Source organism: Urocampus carinirostris, chromosome 9 (assembly GCF_059441175.1).
Source record: "Urocampus carinirostris isolate Australia breed hairy pipefish chromosome 9, RoL_Ucar_1.0, whole genome shotgun sequence".
NCBI classification, from domain to species: Eukaryota; Metazoa; Chordata; class Actinopteri; order Syngnathiformes; family Syngnathidae; genus Urocampus; species Urocampus carinirostris.
This window is the reverse complement of record NC_142357.1, coordinates 37,390,299-37,410,188: the sequence shown is the minus strand read 5'-3', so window position 1 is coordinate 37,410,188 and position 19,890 is coordinate 37,390,299. Positions and strand designations below refer to the sequence as shown.

Sequence of the window (19,890 nt, the reverse complement as noted above, 5' to 3'; positions counted from 1 at the left end):
TTGAAGTAGTAACACTATTTTAGTTATATAGTTCTTAGGCTAAGGTCATAGTTTTGATAAGTTGAGATGAAAAATGTATACATTTGTGTTAAAAAAAAACAAAAGATCACAATTTTAATCCTAATCGGAAGAACTGTGATGATTATTATAACATTTCTCCCGACCCTTTCACTATAAAAGTCATTGTAATGCAAGTCAGGACAACTCCCCAAGCTGCAAAAGATACCATCGAAACAAGAAATAAAAGGAAAGAAAAATATGGTGTGATCACACCAACCTGAGAAGCATCTTTAAAATGATCTATAGTGGAAAGATGAGGGGAGGGGGCAGCAATATACCGCAGGACTGTAAATGCGGTAAGAAAGTCGCATGGACTTAGACAATAAGGTGATTTCCCGCTTAGTCTCTGCTCATTTATGTGCTGCATATAAAGTCTTTACACCCCAGTTTGAATTATGGGAGTTATAGCCGATGTAAAATGGGGTCGGATCACCAGTTAGCGTGCATTCTTTTGGGGTTTGTGCTAAACTTTTATGAATTACAGCCCAAAAAGTTCAACCTTTACTTTAAATGGGGAAAAGTAAAATCTCTGAAAGGTGCGGGAATTTAATGTAATATTGGTATTGCTGTTGTTTATGTTCCCTCTCCCTCTGGATATTTTTTACCAGCCACTTTCAGTTGCACAGGTCAGAAGTTGGAAAAAGTTTTGAATTTGTTTTTTCTGCTCTTGTTTAACGACACCCTAAAAAAACTCGACATTTCAATGGGAGGTTTGAGATTTTTACATCCTTGGTAACTTAGACAGTAAAGATATGTTTTTTATAGAAAAGTTGAACTTGAAAGTCTTAGAATTTGGACAACTTTAGCGAAAAGAGGGCTTCAAATAATTACTTGATCATTATTTTTTTTTTTGATTCATTTGACGGTGTGGAATAAGATGCTTTCTCTTGCCCTCCTTAAGGCATTTTCAACAACAGATTGTTCTGTGTGCCAGAAGTTATAACATTCAAACTGCAGCCTTCGCGCAAATGACAAGCTATGTTGCTATAATGCCTGTCTAAAATTGGTCGAAGTCATAAAATGCTGGTCTGATATTGGGTTGTGTCAGGACTCAATGAAGATACAGACAAACTATTGGCTGAACTCCATCCCACAATGCCTTTCTCTTAATCCATTCAGTTCAGTTGTGTTTGCTTCATTAAGACCAGGCAATACAATACAGTATTTTTGTAATATATGTATTTACTAAGGGTCCAGAGACTTGCAATGATGGTAAAGGGAGAAACAAAACATGTTAACCATGGAAACCTGGATTTGTCAAAAAATACAAGGAAGTTACATGAAAGTAATTGATGTGTGTTGCCTGACCGTAACCAATTAACCATGGAGGACTATTACTAACATTAAGGAAGCAAATAAAGCTTCTAAGAACACGACAATCCTCACTAGAAGTAATTAAAAATCAGTTTGATTTTTTTTTCCCCCCTCTCACTCTGCCTCCACCCGCTACTCCACTCAAGTCATGTCACAGCAAAAGTAAATAAAATGCCAAATACAAAAGCACGTTTTATTAGGTTGTACTATTTAATCAATTTGCACAATTTCGTTGTCACAATATGTTAACCCATTTTGTAACAATGACAATAAAGGTATATTCTATTCGATTCTATTTTACTTTGGTTACCAGGGGTTCAGAATGCGTTAGCTTGTTAGTATAGGTTTCTATCCCCCCGCTACACAGCTATTTCACTTAGTGATTACCATCTCAGAATGAATGGATTCATGTCAAAAGTCTTCTGTACCATTTTCCCAATTTCAATTTAATGTTGCCCTTAAATGTAATGCTTTGGACTTCCTGTTGACCCATTTTTAGGAACGATAACTAAAATTGTAGGCCTTTAAAAAAATGTTCTCAACAATTTACTGAAAAAACAAACAAAAACTATGGTAAATTTGTTATCAGTTTGTGTAAGATTTTTGGGGGGGAGGATTGGTGTTCACCTTTTTCTACTTTCTTGCGCCTTTTTATTTGCATGAACAAACCGCGTACGCACATGCGTGTGTGGCATCGGAACCTCGGTGGGACCTTGTGTGAAGCAGTGATCTCCTGCAGAAAGATAATATTGATCCCAGCAGGTTGTCAGTGTGGGGCTTCATATGTGTGTGTATTTTTATTGGATTATTTGATTACTTGCGTACTGGAAACATTGGTCAGCATTAAATTTCTAATCATAAATTCGTAACAAAAATGATGGGACAAAACACCTAAAAGTACATTTTTAAAAACATTCAAATCAACAAAATAATGATTCTGTTCTGAGGTACGGATCGTTAAGTAAAATAGCCATATAGGAGGTAATAGAAACAAAGGTTTAGTTTTGAACCCTCAGTACCACAGAAACAAACAAAAATGGTATATTGTAAGCACTACTTATGTGTAATAAACATACATATGATTAAATACCTTGATTATAATAATACATATGTAAAGGATAAACATATTTTAATTTAAGTTGTTCCTGTAATATGACAAGAGCTGGTCAAGAGGAGTTAGTGGGTAGATAAATAGGGAGGGGAGATGGCAATGAAGGATTAAAATGACATTGATTTAAAAACTTCCACTTGCAAGGATTTACATTGCCTTAATAGTCTTCGCCCGAATGTGATTTGGTTAAGGTCATGCAATTTGGGGAAGGTAGAGATTTATGTTCTTACTTCGTATTTCTTGATAATCACAAGCTTCATTTCTATGGTTATCACGTTTTAAATTCCCCTTTACCATCACTATGAGCTTTAGCCCATTGCAAAATACAGCACAAACAATACAGTAATGTATGGCAGTAATACATAAAAATCACAAGATTCTGAACTGAATGAAGAGAAAATTATTATAGTGGTGGATGGGGGGCCAATTGCATATCAACATTTTCAAGATGGAGTAATGGAAACGCGATGTAAAACGTCCACCAATATATGACAGGCATTCTACCGAAGAGAAGTGTGTCGTTGATGTCGAATAGTGGGGAAGAAAAGCGTAAAGATGAGTCAAAATCCTTCTATTTTAATCGTAAAGTGAAAACGTTGTAAGGCAAGGTCTACTTTAAAAAACTCCTGTATTTTCCGCATCTTGTCAACAAAATTAATCAGTCACACCTTTGAAGCACTTAAGGGCTCCTTGACGAGATTTATCAAGCCCCGCTGCGAACATAAGTGTGCACATGTTGGGACTTCTCTAAAAGCCTGATAACGTTGAGGATTAAAAAATGCTTCATCTGGAATTTTGCCGAATAGCTCCCGAATCTCAGGAGAATGTCAACTTTTCAGTCCTCAATTGAAAATAAAGTTCGGCAAGAATGTTCTGTCATACCTTACTACACGGCATGATCCAGTAGGCTAAGGCCAGAAAGGGCAAGCCAACGGTGACGCCCAGCACAGTCCAGCATTTTACCCCCACCGACTGCTGCCTGAGACCAGGGAGGTTCTCGTACCAAATGGTCAGGAGCTGCTGCTGACAGTTTGGATGGGCCACAAACTAGGGAAGACAGTGAAAAACAAAAATTAGAATGAGATAGACTGGGTTGTATACTAACCGTTGGAAGTAAAACTTAATTTAGAGCCAGAAAAACAATACTGTAATCCCTGGTGATTCCTGTTATTGGCAAACAGAACCCACTGCGATAAGCGAAAAACCCTTTTTTTAACATGCGCTCTGCCGGCCCTCTTTTTTTGTAATAGGGGACTGTGGATAAAAGATCCTGGCTTCATGATCGCTGTTCATTTTAAACGAAACGGACGGAAGAAAGAGCTGAGATGCATGACAAACTCTCCCACACTCAACCATTATTGACTTGGGATAAATGCAGATCACTTTAGGCAGGCCACAATAGCATACTTCAGCAGCCTGATTTGGAATAAAAAAATTTGCTTGGTCGGCCCCGTACATAACAATAGTTGACCAGAGATAATAAATCACTGCCGCATAGGGGCTGTTTATTTGAGACAGAAAGAACACAAAAAGAGCTGCCATACATAATGTTAATTTGTTCCATCTATTCTCGCTCTCAAGGTTAGTAGACTGTAGACAATGGATCTAGGCCAAACAAAGCAGTTTATTTTAGCAAGGCAAGAAGGGCACACCTGACAAAAGTTTCTTCTGCCGGTTTCCCTTTGCAACAATACAGGGATAAAATATTTTATCCGCATGAGTTTAGGTCATTTAAAGAAATGATTCCCGAGATAAATATTCATTTTCTGCAACCCCGCTCTCCGCAATTGTCAACTAGGGAAAGAGGATCAACGGCAGATTTCTACGGTACAAACTGAATAAAAAATGCGCTCTCGCTGCCCCTGCTTTCAGCAATACTCAACCGGGGATAATGGATTGCGGCCCCAACTGTGCATTTCATTTGTCAGAGCGCCACACTTCCTGACAAAAGTGCCTTTTGCCAGTCCTCGAGTTATATTGGATTGCAAAAGGCACTTTTAACCAGAACTACAGTAACAGCGGAAAAAAGGGCCACCAGGCAACAAAAATGTCCTCTGCTGTTCCCTGTTTGCAGTAACATACGATTGGGGATGATGGATCGCGGCCAAACATGTGCAGACACTATTTAGTGGACAGAACTCCAAAAAAGAGCTGCCAGGCCTGACGAAAATGTTCTCTGCCTGCCCCAGCTTGCAGTACTAAGCAGTCAGGGATAATGGATCACGGAGTATTTTGCAGCTCAGTCTCAATTAACTCATCCACTGCCATTGACTTCTATAGATGTCAATTTACACTTTAAATGAGCTGGCAATGAAAACTACATAATATATTAGCCGGAATTAGCTTCAGTAATAAACACATAAAATATGCAATATGAGAGCCAAAGTATACATCAAACACTACCGGATTAATCAAACTTGTCGTCCTTCGTACATTCTTTTCGCCCGTCACTTTCACGGACACATGATCTCCTGTCGTTAGCCAAATCGATTTGCACGCATAGAAGAAAAACAATCCCCTGGAACCGGCAACATGCATCACACACACGGTTATGCACCACCTGGTTTCCATGGCAACAAGGCCCCCTCCCTCTCTTTCTGCTGCGCAATTATCTCCCTCAGTATATTGGCCATGCTTGCCTGTAGAGAATGACGTGAAGTATCAACAGTTTGGCCGATACTTGATGATGACACGGACCAAATCAAAAAGATTTTACAGAGGAAGGTCAAACTTATGGGTGAAAATGGAGGAAGCAAGAAAGTAAATTGACATTGACATTCAGTTTGGCAAACAGTCTAGTCCCAGTGAGACTACTTCCCCCTCCTCTCAAGGATGAGCAAAGGTAAATGGCTACTGCACACCCAAAAAAAGGAAGTGTCTTAGAGCAGGTTCTGCAGTAGGCAACAGGTGGTTTGGAATCGATGTGCTTGAAAAGGTTGTGTCACTCAGCTGCTTATTGACCTCTCGTGGGAGGATGTCACCAAGATTCATTGAGACGGAAATTTGGGGGCTCCTGACACCTGACCGAATTATAGTACACTTTGAGATACGACATAAATCTGAGGTGAGGTAAGGATTGCAAAGAGAAATCAATGTATGGCGGGAGATAGAAACCTATAGACGTTAATTGCTTTCCAAACTATGGTACCCAAGATAAAAACGTTCATCAAATAAGTGGTTATGTGTAGTATATGATTAAATAAAATGATTAAAAATATAAATGTAAAGGAATAGTGAAATTTTATTTACCTTTAGTGTGACCTGTACCTCTCACAGGATTTACTCTCTCCACTCTGTAGGATTTTTTTTTAAAAAAGCTACAAAACCTACCTAATTTTAAGGTAAACAAGCACACTTTATAATCAATATGCAGACACCCTAACTCTGATTTTCAGACCATACACCTCAACCCTTACCCCTAAACCTACACCGATCCCCAATTCCTAACCCCTAAGCCTACCGACTGTATCCCTTGTCCTGACCCCTACCACTAGAGAAACTATATCATTTTCCATTATCAAACATTTTTGAAAAAGTGGCAGGTAGCCACAAAAGGGCGCTAAAGAGTCGCATGCGGACTCAGAACAGTCTGTGGCTGACCCCTGCTCTAACCCCAGCCCTTAACTTTATCTGTAACCCCCAACTCCAAACTAGCCCTACCCCTAGACCCCAACCACTAACCCTACCCTTTTACCGTAAATCTAACCCCAAACTATCAACTACTAACCCTTATCATGATCCATAACGCTACCATAACTTCTAACCAGCCCCCAACCCATAACCCTACCTATTAACCCTCGTCCCGAGCCCTAAACCCAAACTTTATTACAGGGGTCAGCAATCTGTGGCTGTAGAGCCGCATATGCTTATTTAGCGCTGTACTCAAGGCCCTCTAAAGATTTTTCAGAAATGTTTAAAAATGAAAACAAAAATGGCAGAGAGAAATACATATGTATTTTTTGTGCGATTGTTTTCGTTGGAAAAAGTATTAAATAGCGAATTTCTCACTTTTATGTATGAATCACGTGTTTTATTGAAATAAAAGTTTTTTAATTTATTACAGCTTCAGACATATTTGTTCTTTGGGTCCGTAATGGATCTTTCAAAATTTTGGGTTGCTGACCCCTGCCCTGTACAATACAAAGTGCTGTGCGATTTGAAACACAATAAAACAAAAGAGAATTGACCAGGTGAGAAAATTCTGGCATCAAATGAGAGTTGAATAAACTTTGTATCCCCAGCTGTCTCTGTATACATAAATAACCGGGAAGGTGGATTCATTGAGAAAATAGCCACGTCTGTGCATACTTCCTCCTGCAGTCAAGTCAAAAGGAGGATTAGCTCTTAAATCCAAACATTATCGCTTAAATAGCAGACAGAATTCAGTCTGGAATCTAAGATAGAAACCTTCAGGATGAAATATGAAAAGTGTTGCCAATATTTGGGTTCCACCATTTAATGCGTGGTATTAAAGTAATATCTCTCCAACTGAGCATGATTATATTTGAGAAGACGTCATTTTTAATCAAGTTCTTATTCATTGATCTCACGATTTTGCCCTTAAACTGGGATTAAGGACTATATTTCCTGTTCGGTTCCATATTACAAGCTGGTTTTTATACGCTAGGCAACAAACCATAAAAGGAAAATTGTGGGAGGGTTTGGTTTACCTTCTTGACTTCATATTTGATGGCCAGTTTGACTCTGCTGAGGCAGGGTCTGTTGTAAGGGCTTGGGGGGCACAGGTCCACGTCGCCGTTGACGATGGCTACCACTTCTTCCGTGTCCCGGCAGAGGTCCAAAACGCCCACCACAAAGTCTTTACATTGCATCGATAACTTACGGTAGTCATTCTGAAACGTGGAAAGGAAATATGAACGTTAATTTTACATCCAAATTTTACTTTTATATCCATTCCATCCATTATCTGCACTGCTTATCCTCAGTAGGGTCACGGGGCTGCTGGAGCCAAGCTATCTTCGGGCAGTGGGCAGGGGACACCCTCAGCTAATCGCAGGCCATACAGAGACAGACAACTCACTCGCTCATTCACATCAACAATTTGGACCGGTCAGTTAACCTGACTAGCATGTTTTTGGAATGTGAGAGGAAACTGGAGTGTCTGGGGGAGAACATGCAACCTCCACACAGGAAGGTTTGATCCCATGACCTCAGAACTGTGCCGCACACACGCGAACCACTGTGCTGCCTACTTTAATATCAAAATGTAAAACCATATTATTTCTTTTAATCTACGCTAAAAATAATGTTTCAGGGTTTTTACTAATCTGACAATACTTGACGCTACATCTCGATGATTACCTAGATACTTATTATATATTTACTGTTTAAGGGGGCCTCATTCTTTTTGGCCCCCCTCTCAGCATCACTCACTGTCCCAGTGCATGAGCATGAAGTTATACTTTTTCAGTAATTTACTATGGGCCTCATTCTTCTTGGTGTAACAAGACCTGCAGGGTTGTACTAATGCTCCTTTATTCTGGGCAAATTTGCAGTGTCAAAATGCATTCAAGGTGTGTCACGCATACAGTTAGTTTCAAAGATGAAAGGGCCTTGTATATTGGGTGAAGTGCTTGTAAATGCTTGAAATGTTTCTCAACAAGTCTGCTTAGAAATAACGCAGACACTGCTCCACTGTGGCTTGTCTATGCCATTGCATTTGGTCTTCACTCTTAAATAACGGCAGCTGGCATGAGTTTGTATTATATTGTCCTATAAAGCGTCATTGCTCCCAAGAAGACATGTGCATGCTACACCTAAACAGGGCACTGTGAAATGTTTAGTAGTGCAAGGATTACCAATTAAGGACATTTATTAATAGCCATGCAGAAAATTAAGGTAGCGTTTCCCAATGGTAAATTCTAATGGGAAGAAAGGTGCATTATACAGAGACTAGATTACACACAAGTGGATTCCATTAATCATCGTTTGTCATTTAGATCAACATTGAATCATTCAGAGATCCTCACTGAACGTCTGGACATGGTTTGCTGCACTGAAAGTAAAGGGGCTGAATAATGTCGCACACCCACGTTTTTGTTTTTTATTTGTTAATTTTTTTTTAAATATCCAATAAAGTGTGCTCCACTTCATGGTTGTGTCCCACTTATTGTTGATGCTTCACAAGAAATTGCAGTTTTATATCTTGATGTTTGAAGTCTGAAATGTGGCAAAAGGTGGGCCAAATAGTTTCGCAAGCCTCTGTATTTACTAATTACCTAGTTTTACCATGGGCTTCATTCTTTTTGTCTGCCTCCTAGTGTCACATGACATGCAGGGCCTTAAAATGGGTCGATTTCTTTTAGGTGTCAAAAGATATGATATAAGTGTGCCACAGAGTTATCATGTATTTCCTTATTAACTGGCTTTACCATGGGCTTCAAACTTGTTAGCGTCCTCCTGGAGTCAAAAGACGGGCAGGGTTTTGATATGGGTCTCAGTCTTTTGGCCTCATCATGATGTCACAAGACAGGCAGGGTGTGTCACACATATAGTTATCATATATTTACCTGTTAACCAGTTTTACTATGGGCTTCTTTCTTTTGGGCTTCTTCCTGGTGTCACAAGAGGTGCAGTGTCTTACTATAGGTCTTATTCATTTTGGCCTTTTTGTGTTAGAAGACAAGCAGGTTATGTCATACATAAAGTTATAATATATTTAGTCTTTGACTAGATTTATTGTGGTCTTTCTCTTTTTGGCGACCTTATGTCACAAAATGTTCAGGGTCTTACTATGCGTCACATATCTTTTGGCCCTCTTTGTGGTGTCACAAGATATGCCGGGTGTGTGGCGCATAAAGTTACCATATTTTAACTTATTAACTGGTATTACTAGGAGTCCGATTTGTTTTAGCCTCTTTGTGGGGTCACAAGACGTGCAGGGTCTTACCGATGGTCTTATTGTGTTTAGCTGCTTTTTTGGTTCATCAAAAAATCCAGGGTGAATGTCACATAAGGTTATAATTCACTAGTATTACTATGGCCTTTATTCCTTTTGGCCTCTTTCTGGTGTCACAAGTGCAGGGTCTTACTATGGGCATGGGTTTTTTTTTTGGGCCTCCTCGTAGTGTCACAAAACATGCAGGGTGCATGACACATATAAAGTAGTTATCATGTATTTTTTTTGGTTTGAACAAATTTATTGACACTAATAACAGAAAACAATCATGACAATCTCAACAGCAATTTAGCACATTCACAATATTATATTCCAATATGAAGTTTTTAACAGCAAACACAATGTGAGGTTTGAACAACCATTCTCGAAAATCTTATTAACAATCAAGCATATTCACAATTTCATTATATAACATCTTTGTTAGTGTCAATAGATCCGTCCAGGCCAAAGTCGATTGTCCTCGGTCTGAACAAATCCACCGACACCAACAGCAGCAAAACAAACACGACAATCTCAACAGCCATCAAGCATATTCACAATTTTTTTATATCTGACAATATGACGTGACGATATGACGTTTTAACATTTTTTCCTGACATTTTCAACATCAACCAGTATCACTACAGCCTTCATTCCATTTTGCCTCCTCTTGATGTCAAACGACCTTACATCAAAATACATGCAGGGTGTGTGATGGTTCAACTGCAGGCAGCAAGTCAACTAGAAAGGTCAGCTCTTCTCATTTCCTTCACTTATTATGTATAGACCTTATTATTTGTTATAATAATGTGCTTCAAATTTTGTCAATAAAATGTCATTAAAGCATTAAATCGGTCTAACATCCTTCCCTTGTGCGTAAATCAAGCTTGAGTGTTTTTTGTCTTGTTCTGGATTAAACAAGACCCTGCCTGCCTTTCTCTGCAATTGCTGCTTCCACTCATGTTTGTGCGGCGATTCTATGACGGTACTGCGTAAGAATATCAATGAAGCTTGCATCGTAAGACCGACATGGGGTTATTACACGCACATTTAAAATTACACTCACGGCTACGCATATGGTTTTGTGGGGGGTTGGGTCGCTTTTAAGATAAAAGGCAGTGGAATGATGTTGAGAGAATGGAAAAACAGAGCCAGTCGTGTGAAGTACAGGGAAATCAGTTACATTAAAGTGGGGAGAAAAGGAAAAACTCTTTTCTTCAGGGTTCGTACAGCTTTTTCATGGCCAAATTCACTCACTTTTTGAGGATTTTCAAAAACAATTTTTCAATTTCTCCAGTACCAGTAAAAGAAGAAATCCAGTGTGGAACATGTATTTTGCAAATCCGCAAATGTATCTGTGATTTACATATCCAATTTAACTTAAATTTTCAGTTGCAGGAATTTCTTCCCATTACAATTTACCACTGGGAAACGCTACCTTAATTTTCTGCATGGCTATTAATAAAAGGCCTTAATTGATAGGTAATCATTGCACTAATAAACATTTCATAGTGCCCTGTTTAGGCGTAGAATGCACCAGTCTTCTTGGGTGAGACCTGTAGGGAGCAACAACGCTTCATAGGACAATATAAAATAAATGGATGCCAGCTGCCGTTAATCAAGAGGGAAGAAGAAATGCAATGGCAAAGAGAAGCTACAGTGGAGCAGTGTTGGGGTTATTTCTAAGCATAATTGTTGAGAAACATTTCAAGCATTTACAAGCACTTCACCCAATATACAAGGCCCTTTCATCTTTGAAAAGACAACATTGAAATTCAAGCATTTTCAAGGATCCAAGCACTCGTACGAGCCTTCCATCTTCATTGTTTAAGATTTTAGATGTAAAAAAGTTTGGTTCTACCACTAAAAAAGGCCTGGTAGCAGAAAATATTACTATATTAAATAGTCCAATTCAGATGTTTTTTTATAGCATTTTTACTCAAATAAGAGTCAATACTCAAAGAGCAAAATTATTACTTTTATTTTCATTGAAATATGAAAAATTCTTCAATAACCAAAGCTATTACTTGTATGGAAATGTTGAAATTAAATCTTCCGATTCAGAATCCAATTGGTTTTATTTTATTTATATTTTTAACCAAATAGTAAAATCAATACTTACTACTTAATACTACTGATTAAAAGAAGTTTTCTTAGGGTATGACAATACTAGCAAGTTTTAAAATAAGTTTCAATTTGAATCCCCCCCCATCCCTGTACCAGTTCGGATCACGTCACATAAAAAAATACATATTATATAATTTACCCATTACATGTATATTTTTTATAATGAAAAGGAATGATAAAATTGAATTTATTCATATACATATGAATTACATATGAGTTGTACTTACTATACACTATCTTTTACTAATGTTTGATATGCATATACAATTTTATCGGGCGGGCTGATTATTGGCACGGATATTTTGAAATTTGATGGATATCAGGATCAGCATTTTTATTTATTTGACAGGCCGATTATTCAGGCTCAGATGCAGCTGAGACTCTCTCGCCCTCTCTTCCCTCCCTCGGTCTTGGTTGCTACCCACCCCACGCCTTCTGATTGTTTATGTGACTGGGGGCAGAGCCACTGAAGCAGGAAGAACAACGTTAGAGCTGAGTAAACAGCAGCAGCCCTGCTAACTCCCGACTCCACGCCTGTGAATCAAGACTGCTGATTATACTGAGATTTTTAAAAGTCTGTTAGAAAAGCGAGTGTGATTAAGAGATATTAAATACACTGTTTACTCTGTTTAGGGAAGCATTTTCAGGTGGAAACTGATATTTTAGCTCTTATAACATTAGTTTGTCAATAACGCACATGCGTTTAAGATCAAGAGAGTGCATAAAAAGCACGCTAAAGTGGAAGGCTGAGTGATTAGCTATTACCATAACATTAGTTTGTCAAACTGCCTCTAAAACAGGAGTGCCAACCCTTTTCAATTTGCAAGCTTTGTTGAAGTTTCAATGCACTTTTGTTTTGAGTTAATTTAATTAAATGTTGGTTGAATTGACGTTTTTATTTATTCATTTAAAAAATAAAGGGAGCTATTTTAAGGTTTTATGTACTTAATACAAGTTGCTGCTAAGGCTAATTTTATTTCCTGGTCTATTAGTTTTGGGTTAAGTGAAATATTAGTCAAGTTAATTGTGGTGATATTCCAATTTATTTACTGTAAAAAGTTTTCAGAGAGCTAGTCAAGTTTTATTTGACTTTATAACAAATATTCTTTGTTTCTTTTTGCATTGTCTGAAAATTATTTGTGACCATTTTTAAGCTTTTCCAGAGAAGAGCTATTGGCTCCAAATATCAGTTATCGGACAATTACCAAAGATTTCAAACTCCCGCCATACCAGCGTTTCCCTTTGAGAACGGATTCATGTCATGTTCAATTTGATTCCTAGCTCATTTAAAAGGGCTGTGCATTATATATAACACATATTTTCTGGTCTCAGTTTTTCTCGCAAGCCACGGCTGTAAAGAATTAACACGGCCTATTGTTTTCCCCGCGCCATAGTTTGGACACCGGTGCCCTCCAAAGTCTTCCAGTTGTATCTCATCTCCTTGATTTGCCCCCTCGTCGTCACTCTCCACAGGATTGAGAGAAGAGACTTATGAGAAATTGATGTGCTGTCTTGAAGATAAATATTCCGCTGTCGGGGAACTCCGCCACATCTTTTCATAAACTGTTCTCATCCCTGCGTTTGTCTTTGTGCACACGGGATTAGAATTTCCTGTATGAGTGTGAACGTCCCATAAAACATCATAACTCTGAGTGTTTAATCAACATGTTGACATTGAGGATGTCCGAATCTTATGATTCATAACAAATATGTCCCAAGTCCACAAAGGATGCTATCTGTGAGTGATGAAATTACGTGTCACAGGCAGGATTTCTTTTTTCTTGAGTATCAGCAAAGTATAGAGGGACTAAAAAAAAACAAGGATTAAAACTGTATCAAATAAATAAGCAAAAGTAAACGGGAAACGGATGAAAAACATGTGAAAAGGTAATCCAAAAAATAATAAAATAAATACGGTACACAAAAAGTGAGAATAAAAATGTAAAACAAAAGTAAATACAAAACAAATTATGGATTTAAAAATGTTAAAAAAAATGCGTAAAAATAATGGATATCGAAAAATATTTCAGATAAATGAAAACTAAAGAGAAAGGAGAAAAAACAAATGTTAGGTAAAACATTTTAAAATAAACCAAAAACAAGACAAAATTCAATCAAATAATGAGGTAAAAGTAAATGAGATCAATCAACAAACGAAAGCAAAAATAAAATTGTCTGAAGAACATTGTTATTAAAGGGAATTTGTGTCATATGTAGTGCCTCCTAGTGGTTCTTAAAACTTATTCAGTAAAAGAAGATTTGAATACTAGAAAAAAAATACATCAACTATAAAAATGTTAACATTTACCAATTAACAATGGTAATTTTGTAAAATAATTCAAATTTCGAGAAATTTGCATTTCATTTACATTGTGGAATCCTTTCTTAGGTCGCCTCCATTTTTGTCATTATGTTGCCTGCAGTGGCACTTGTTTTCATTCGCATTAGACAACAGTGCCATCTAGTGGTGAGATATTACACACTGGGGCTTTAAATGACATACAATATATATTGATACAAAAAGCAACAACATGTAATTAAACCAATCAATCAGACAATAAATAAAAAGACACATAAAATAAAGGAAAAATAAAGTCCCGTGACTCAGGAATCTGTCGCTTTTATCCTCAGTTTTCATCTTTAGCCACTCATGGGTTCAGGCTATGGCTTACCTGTAGCCACTATTGTTAATGTTACCGGCTAGCTTCTTCATTCAATGTCACTCGCCTTCCACGGCTGCTCATGCATTTTAGTAGCTTCTCCTGCTAGCCGCTAAAGTTAGCCGCTTACACCAGCTCTGACGATCTGCAGCTATTGGATATTTCTGACTGATGCGGATGTATCCAGCTCGATTGGTCTTCTTTGTACTACTCTTCGGTCCCCCGAAGTCTAGCATCAAAAGCCCGCGGCTAGTACCGAATGCTCAAGCGAAGCGTTTAACTAAGACAAGGAAGTTTAATCACATTACCCTGATTTTGGCTGACCTCCAATGGCTCACTGTTATTTTAAAATGTGATTTTTGGGGGGTAATATGCAAAATTATGCATGAACTTGTCTCCTCATATCAATCAGATTTAATTGCCTCCTACGTCCCTGCTTGGAGCCTTCGCTCGGAAAATTCTGGTCTATTAGTGACCCCAGGAGCCAAGAAGAAATCCGTAGGTCCGAGAGCGTTCTCTATTCGGGCCCCGGTGCTGTGGAATGCACTGCCCTTTGAGATTTGATCTGTAAAATCAGTCAAAGTGTTTAATTATAGGCTTAAAACAAACTTATACTGAATAGTTTATGAATGATGTTGACCTCAAGAAGCAGCCAAGCGAACCCTTTATTATGACCTGGATTTCATGTTGATTAGGTTTTTGAGTTATTCCTTGCCCTCATGTAGGTTTTAGATCCTGGGATGGTAGAACAGCCCTTTGAGACTTCTTGTGTTTAGGAGTGACACAAATAAACATGACTTGCGGGCTGAAATTCATATTGAAGAAATAGGTTTCTGAATCTGCCGAATGAAATCTTTGGGGCTTCTGTAGTGTGTCCTCTTCATATATACATACATGCTTCATCTCCATTCTAGACTAGGACCTCTAGTGGTGAATGATTGCACAGTGTCCTTTTCAATACCAAATTTTACTGGCCCTTCAACAGCTGCCCACCCTTCAGAACCATACCCACGAGCCCATTCCAAAATTTGGACAAAAAAGACAGGCAGCTGATAATGAAATGCTAATGAGACAGATGAGAGCCAAAGCAAGCATATTCCCTCAGGTGCGGCCTTCTCATTAACTTGTCTGGAGACGGCAAGTCCGGCTAGCCGAGAGGCTGTATGACAAACAAGATTGGGCAGAGGGACGGATGAAAGAGTGGGCGGATGAGGTGAGGGACGAATTAAAAGAGAAACAGATAAAAGCACCGGACGATTCATCAGCGAAATTGAAATTGTTATCAGATGGTTGCTATCCCGTGCAATGATCTCGGACTGTAAATACAACGGCGAGGGTAATCAACTGCAGCGGCGCAACGGGAACAAACGACTTGGGAGTCTGCGATTAAGTCTGATGCGGGCGAAAATGGAAACGTACAAGGAGATGGCCTTCTTTTTACGGTTATGATAGCTTTTTGATCTTCTGGGGTTTCTATATGGCCCTTGTGCACTGAGTCATTCTGGAGAACAAATTCGACAAACCTCAGAGCACGGATGGACTTAAATCGGGGCGGTCGCACGTTAACATTAAAGCTGTCGGGGGACACCTTCTGCATCTGATGTGTGAAATGCTATTTCATATGGCAAATAGTGGAGGATTAAACCAGGGGTGAGCAAACTATGGCCCGCAACTCTGTTATAGTCCGTAAGGCTTTCTAACCCTTGCATGACCTACCTGTACATGCACTCTTCTATGAATAGGGTCAAAAATTAGTGGGGAAAAAGTAAATATGTCATGTCATGAAAATGTTTTATGAGGAATACCTAGAATATAACATTATTACATCTTTTTTAATGACTACATTTTGAAGAATAGCAACCCATAGGGCAATTTATGACCCCACCTTTGCATCCAAAAGGTTAAAAAGATTGTCTACAGCCTGTGAGATAATCCTGAGTTATTGTATCAAGCACCAGGAATTGTTTATTTTTCCCCACTGTCCTGAAGAAAGAATATGACAGGAGTTAAAGGGACAATGTGTATTATTTATCAACGAAATGCCACTGTACTGTGTAGCACAACTGAAAAGGTGTGCAAAAACACAAAGAAGAATACAAACTATTGAGGCTCAAAGTCACCAAACCACAACTTTTTTTTGAATTATTTTTCCCAGCCTTTCAAAGGATTTTTGTTTCTTCGATACCCGTGGCAGCAAGATGGTGGACAATCATGTCAGCACCCGCTACGTTAAACTGATGTAAAATAAATGCAAATTTCTCAACCTATGAGTATTTTAAAAGCCTCCACATTTATATGATAGTTCACATATTTTTACTTATCATTTCAACATTTTTTATATGAATGATCATGTAGGAAGCGCTACATGAGACACACTGTCTCTTAAGAATAAGGAGGCAATTAAAGCAAAAAAGTCTTCTAAGGGAGTGACACTCTTTGCAAATGGAGGGTTTAAAATCAGTTTTATTTGTAATATGCCGCATAGCCCCACCCTCTGCATCCACCGGCTACCCTCTGTACCAGCTCAAGTCGCATCACAACAAAGGAAAATATAGTTTTATGTTTTTTTTATGTATATATTTATTTAGTATGTTATTTAGTCATATGCCATGTATATTATGTACAAGTAGTTCTTACTAGATACCATTTTTTTTTTTCAATATTACGGCACTTTCACTTTGGAATTCCACTGCACAAAAAATTGATGTTGGATCCCAGGATCTACTTTATAGGTGTAATCAGATTAAATTTCTGACAAAACATTTTGAAACATTCTAGGTAGAAGTTAAATTAAATCAAAATTTGCTCACCTTGAACTCAGTCTCAATGTTGGCCAATCGCGCTAGCTCGTTGCTAAGCTCCAGGGCAGTCAGCACTGGATCTTCACTGCTGAGGGACAGGTAAGCGGCGCTAGCCAAACCCTTGTAGGCATTCATCCTGGAACGCGAATGGCTGAAGGAGTCCTTCTTCTGCTTCTCCACACACTCTAAGCACTTACAGAAGTAATCGTGAGGCCTCTCGATACGGGCCCCTTTGGTGAGGAGAATGTGGACTATTTCGTATTCTTGGCAGTGGGCAGCAAGGATTATTGGCGTGACGTCATGCGAGAACCTCGTGCCGTCCTCGTCGTAGGCGTAGAAGTCATCGTCCCGCATCTCCTGTTCCAGGGGGCTCAGCGCCAGGCGAAGACCCCCGCCGAAAGCCGGGTGGCCCAGGATGGCCTCCACAATGCGGACGTACCCTTTTGAGATGGCCAGCAAAAGGCCATCACCAATCCGAGCCAGGCCGTCCTTCTTCAGGAGCAGCTCAGTCACCTCCAGATGCTCGTTCCCCACCGCCAGCTGCAAGGCATTCTGTCCCATGTAGTCTACGCAGTTGAAGTTGAGGGTTTTGGAATCATCCAGCATTTTACGCACAACAGGTATATTTCCATACTCTGCTGCATCCAGGAAACGCTCTTCTTCTGAGGTGAGGGCCGAGCCTCGCTCGTTGAACATGTAGGCGGGGCCTCGGACCGCCTGGCGACGCCCTTTCTCCCTCAGCGTGGTGTGCCGGCGATGCATAGCCTCCACCCTGGAGGAAATGTTCAAGAACTATTAAGCTAATGCAGCTAATAATAGCGAGGTCACAAAGCACGAAGGGGTAGAGTCGTTAGCAACTGCTTAATTGTATTATGTTGGCAGTAATCAGTGTTCGGGTTATTGTAAATGCATTTATCATTCGATACATGGGTGATTATCGGACATGACCCTAAAGTTGAGTACAGTGGTACCTCTTCATACGTTCTTAATTTGTAACAGGATTGTGCTAGTAGCTCGAATTGCTCACGAAATGAATTGGACCATTCCCAAACTTACAAACCCACCAAAAGGTAACTCTAAATAGCTATAAAACACATATTTCTGATCACCAAAAAATAAGAAAATAAGACTGATCTCATCTTGCCCATTTCAGCTCTAATCTGGATCGTCTCGGTCACTGGTAGCAGACGACAACATCATCGTAGATAGCTATGTATAAATAGCAACACTAAATTAACAGCAAGTGAATAAATCAAATAATTTATTGAGTTGTTGTTTGATTGGTAAATAAAATAAAATTGTTTACAAAAATTTGCCTTGTTTTTATTCTACATCGTTTTTCTTGCTGTAAATAAATAAGTGCTAGGTTGTTGATGTTTTTTTAAGGGTGCTTGCAATCATTATTAAGCAGAGCAATTGGTTGAGGTTGACGGTTATAATACATTTATCATTTATTTGATATCTTAAAAATGAACATGATCCTACCGTTCAGTATTGTCCTGGCTCCAGATAACTTCATCGCCCTTGCCGGCCAACCTTTGCTTCGGCAGAGCAGTTGCATTTTGTTATTAGTGATGCTGGTGTCTGTTGGTTGTAGCCTTCACATGATTTGTAATTAATTAGTGTGTTCCCTTAAAATGCTACACATTCCTCCCCTGAGTCTATCTCGAAAATCCTTACAATAAAAGGAGGAGGTGCGAAAGATCAAGCCGGGACATGGTCACGGTTTCAACTGATCACACTCTTCTTAAGAGTTGAAATTGACGTATCTTGACTCTCATTGTGTTTTTTCCAGGAGTTATATGGTAATCCAATGAGCAAGTGGACTGTGCTGGAGTTGAGCAGTTATGTTAATATTTGTATTAAACAGAATACTCCGAGCATGGTAAGGTACAGTACAGGGCTGTTTGGTTTCACAAGTAAGCATCAAAACAGCTGACAAATCACTTTCATACTAAGAGAGTTCTATGACAAAAACTTTAGAGGTAATGGAAAAATCCCTGCTTCACTCCTGCTCTTTGTAAATAAATATAAATATCAACTAAATGACATATATCAAGAAGTCCAGTGATTAAATCAAGAAGTAGGCGATACATGAAGAAGTCATACAATCATGACATTATATATATATATTATATGCAGTGACACATAACAATAAAGAGAGGCTAAGCCAGAATGTGTTCAGGGTTTCAGACGATCACACGCTTCTCATGAGTTGAAATTGGAGCCTCTCTTCTCTTATTGCATGTTTTATTCCAGAAGTCAGGTGATAAACCTGACAATCGTAATTAACAGTGTTGAACATGGATCGTTCCCCTGGCGCCCATTCAGAACGCATGAGCTCGTTGAACTATGACTGGGGTCAGAGCTCGTCAAAAAGCCCTTGCAGGTCAATGGCTATTAGAGAGCCATGAAGCCATCACCTTAATTGTATCTGGCGGCCATTAGGACTCGATACCAGCCGAATCTCTTTGTAACAGAGTTTGCAGAGAATGAAAACACACAGCAAAAAATATTTGGAAGAAATGTTTGCCAGATGTAGATGACATCCCAATTTCTCAGGCGAGGACCAATCACAGTAGACCTGGTCTATGAAAGTTTACGGTGATTGGTTGTTACTTGAGTCCTGCATAACTGATGAGATTTTTCATATTCGGGAATATTTTTCACATTCGCATTTACTGTCTTTTTTTCTTTCCAACCCCCTTTATGACTACTCTTGACTGAAATATTTTCAACATGCAGAAACACACACATTGAAGTAGACAACACCGGAGTCTCCTTGCCCGTAACCAAAACTCCAATTTTACCATGCTTTTCAGTGCTTCGCTTCCGATAGAACGGGTGTCGTAATTGGAGTCTGTACAATGCGTTAATTAAGAAACATTGATTGACGTGATTAAAACAAAAAAGCTAGCG

At 38.9% G+C, this 19,890-nt stretch overlaps 1 protein-coding gene across 2 annotated transcripts in view; it reads right to left on the bottom strand.

The window, feature by feature from the left end:
- The window catches only part of trpc7b (transient receptor potential cation channel, subfamily C, member 7b), a 93,120-nt gene that overhangs the window by 55,947 nt on the left and 17,283 nt on the right, over positions 1-19,890 (bottom strand). The window contains exons 1-4 of one of the 2 annotated variants that reach the window (XM_088343676.1): positions 18,457-18,586; positions 16,981-17,743; positions 7,156-7,338; positions 3,368-3,532 (exon numbers count right to left, since the gene is read on the bottom strand). In XM_088343676.1, coding sequence (XP_088199802.1) covers positions 3,368-3,532; positions 7,156-7,338; positions 16,981-17,733 — 1,101 coding nt within the window. In that variant the 5' untranslated portion in view covers positions 17,734-17,743; positions 18,457-18,586. Of the gene's footprint in view, positions 1-3,367; positions 3,533-7,155; positions 7,339-16,980; positions 17,744-18,456; positions 18,587-19,890 lie in introns of those variants that run through there. The other variant, XM_088343675.1, reaches the window with a different exon arrangement.